This window comes from Vittaforma corneae (assembly GCF_000231115.1).
Source record: "Vittaforma corneae ATCC 50505 unplaced genomic scaffold supercont1.79, whole genome shotgun sequence".
Lineage (NCBI taxonomy): Eukaryota > Fungi > Microsporidia > Nosematidae > Vittaforma > Vittaforma corneae.
Window position 1 is genome coordinate 1 of NW_006889912.1, and position 1,192 is coordinate 1,192.

Below are 1,192 nucleotides of genomic sequence, written 5' to 3' on the forward strand. Positions count from 1 at the left end.
AAGATACAAGTACTGAAGACTCTTCAGGTTTTCTATCTCAGGTGATAATGATTTTAGCTTGTTACCACTAAAAAGTAATATTCTTAGATTCTTCAGCTTTCCTATTACAGCTGGAAATATTTCAAATTCGTTATTAATAGGATACAATTCCTGTAGATTGGTTAGGTTTCCTATCTCAGGTGGTAATGATTTTAGCTTGTTACCACTAAGAACGAATATTTTTAGATTCTTCAGTCCTCCTATCTCAGATGGTAATGTCTCAAGATCGTTATTAATAAGATATAGTTCTCGTAAATTCTTCAACTCTCCTATCTCAGATGGTAATGTTTCGAGATCGTTATCACTGAGATCTAATACTTCTAGCTTTACTAGTCTTTTGATATTGCTGTCAATAGATGTAATGCCTCGGGAGCATATAGATATTTTAGTTTCATCCACAGAATACATTTCAAAATCATGGTGTGTGGAATGTGCTACTTGTCCTTTATTCCCAGGATCTTCAAGTGGATTGGAATTTTGAATTTCACCTGATTTGGCATCATCCGAGCTCTGAAATGTAACTCCCATTAATACAATTAAACTGCAGATTGCTTTGTGTGCTTTTTTCATTTGTAGAATATTCATTAACATGAGTGTGAATTTAAAATTTTTTAAATTAATTAAATTGTTTGAATTTTGACAGGAAAATCAGTTATAAGCTTAGTTACAAATAAGACAATAATTTCTGTCAATATTCAATCACTACTGTACTAATGAATCTTTGTGAGTAAAGTATATCTCAAAGACTCAACTTAAAAATTTTTAGTATATTGATAGATGTCAAGCAGCTATACCATATCAAATTATACTAAGATGTGAGTTTTTAGATCAATTAATACTGAAATAACCTATGACACACAATTTCACTACACAACTATAATTATCTTCTCGGCACATTGACAGTAAACTGGCATGCCTACGTATTTCCACGTTGTGAGCAAGCATAGCACATTGATGCGCTTTTCTCCACTGCATTATTTTTAGTTGATTTTTTGCAATTTTTTGATTTAAAAAATTTTGCCCCAACAATGAACAGTGATTCAGATGTTAAATGCTTAGTTGAATTGGCAAACCATTGTCTGATAGAGTATGACAGCTCTGCAATAACAGTAGACATTTTAAAGATCATATTCTTTATCGGATCAATAGCGGC

General features: G+C 31.9%; 1 protein-coding gene across 1 annotated transcript; it reads right to left on the bottom strand.

The window, feature by feature from the left end:
• VICG_02157 (uncharacterized protein) lies at nt 1–630 on the bottom strand (the record flags this gene model as incomplete). Its single annotated transcript, XM_007605540.1, has 1 exon — nt 1–630. A coding segment is annotated over one exon (630 nt), but the record flags the coding sequence as incomplete, so codon positions are not given.
• Nucleotides 631–1,192: the final 562 nt, after the last annotated feature.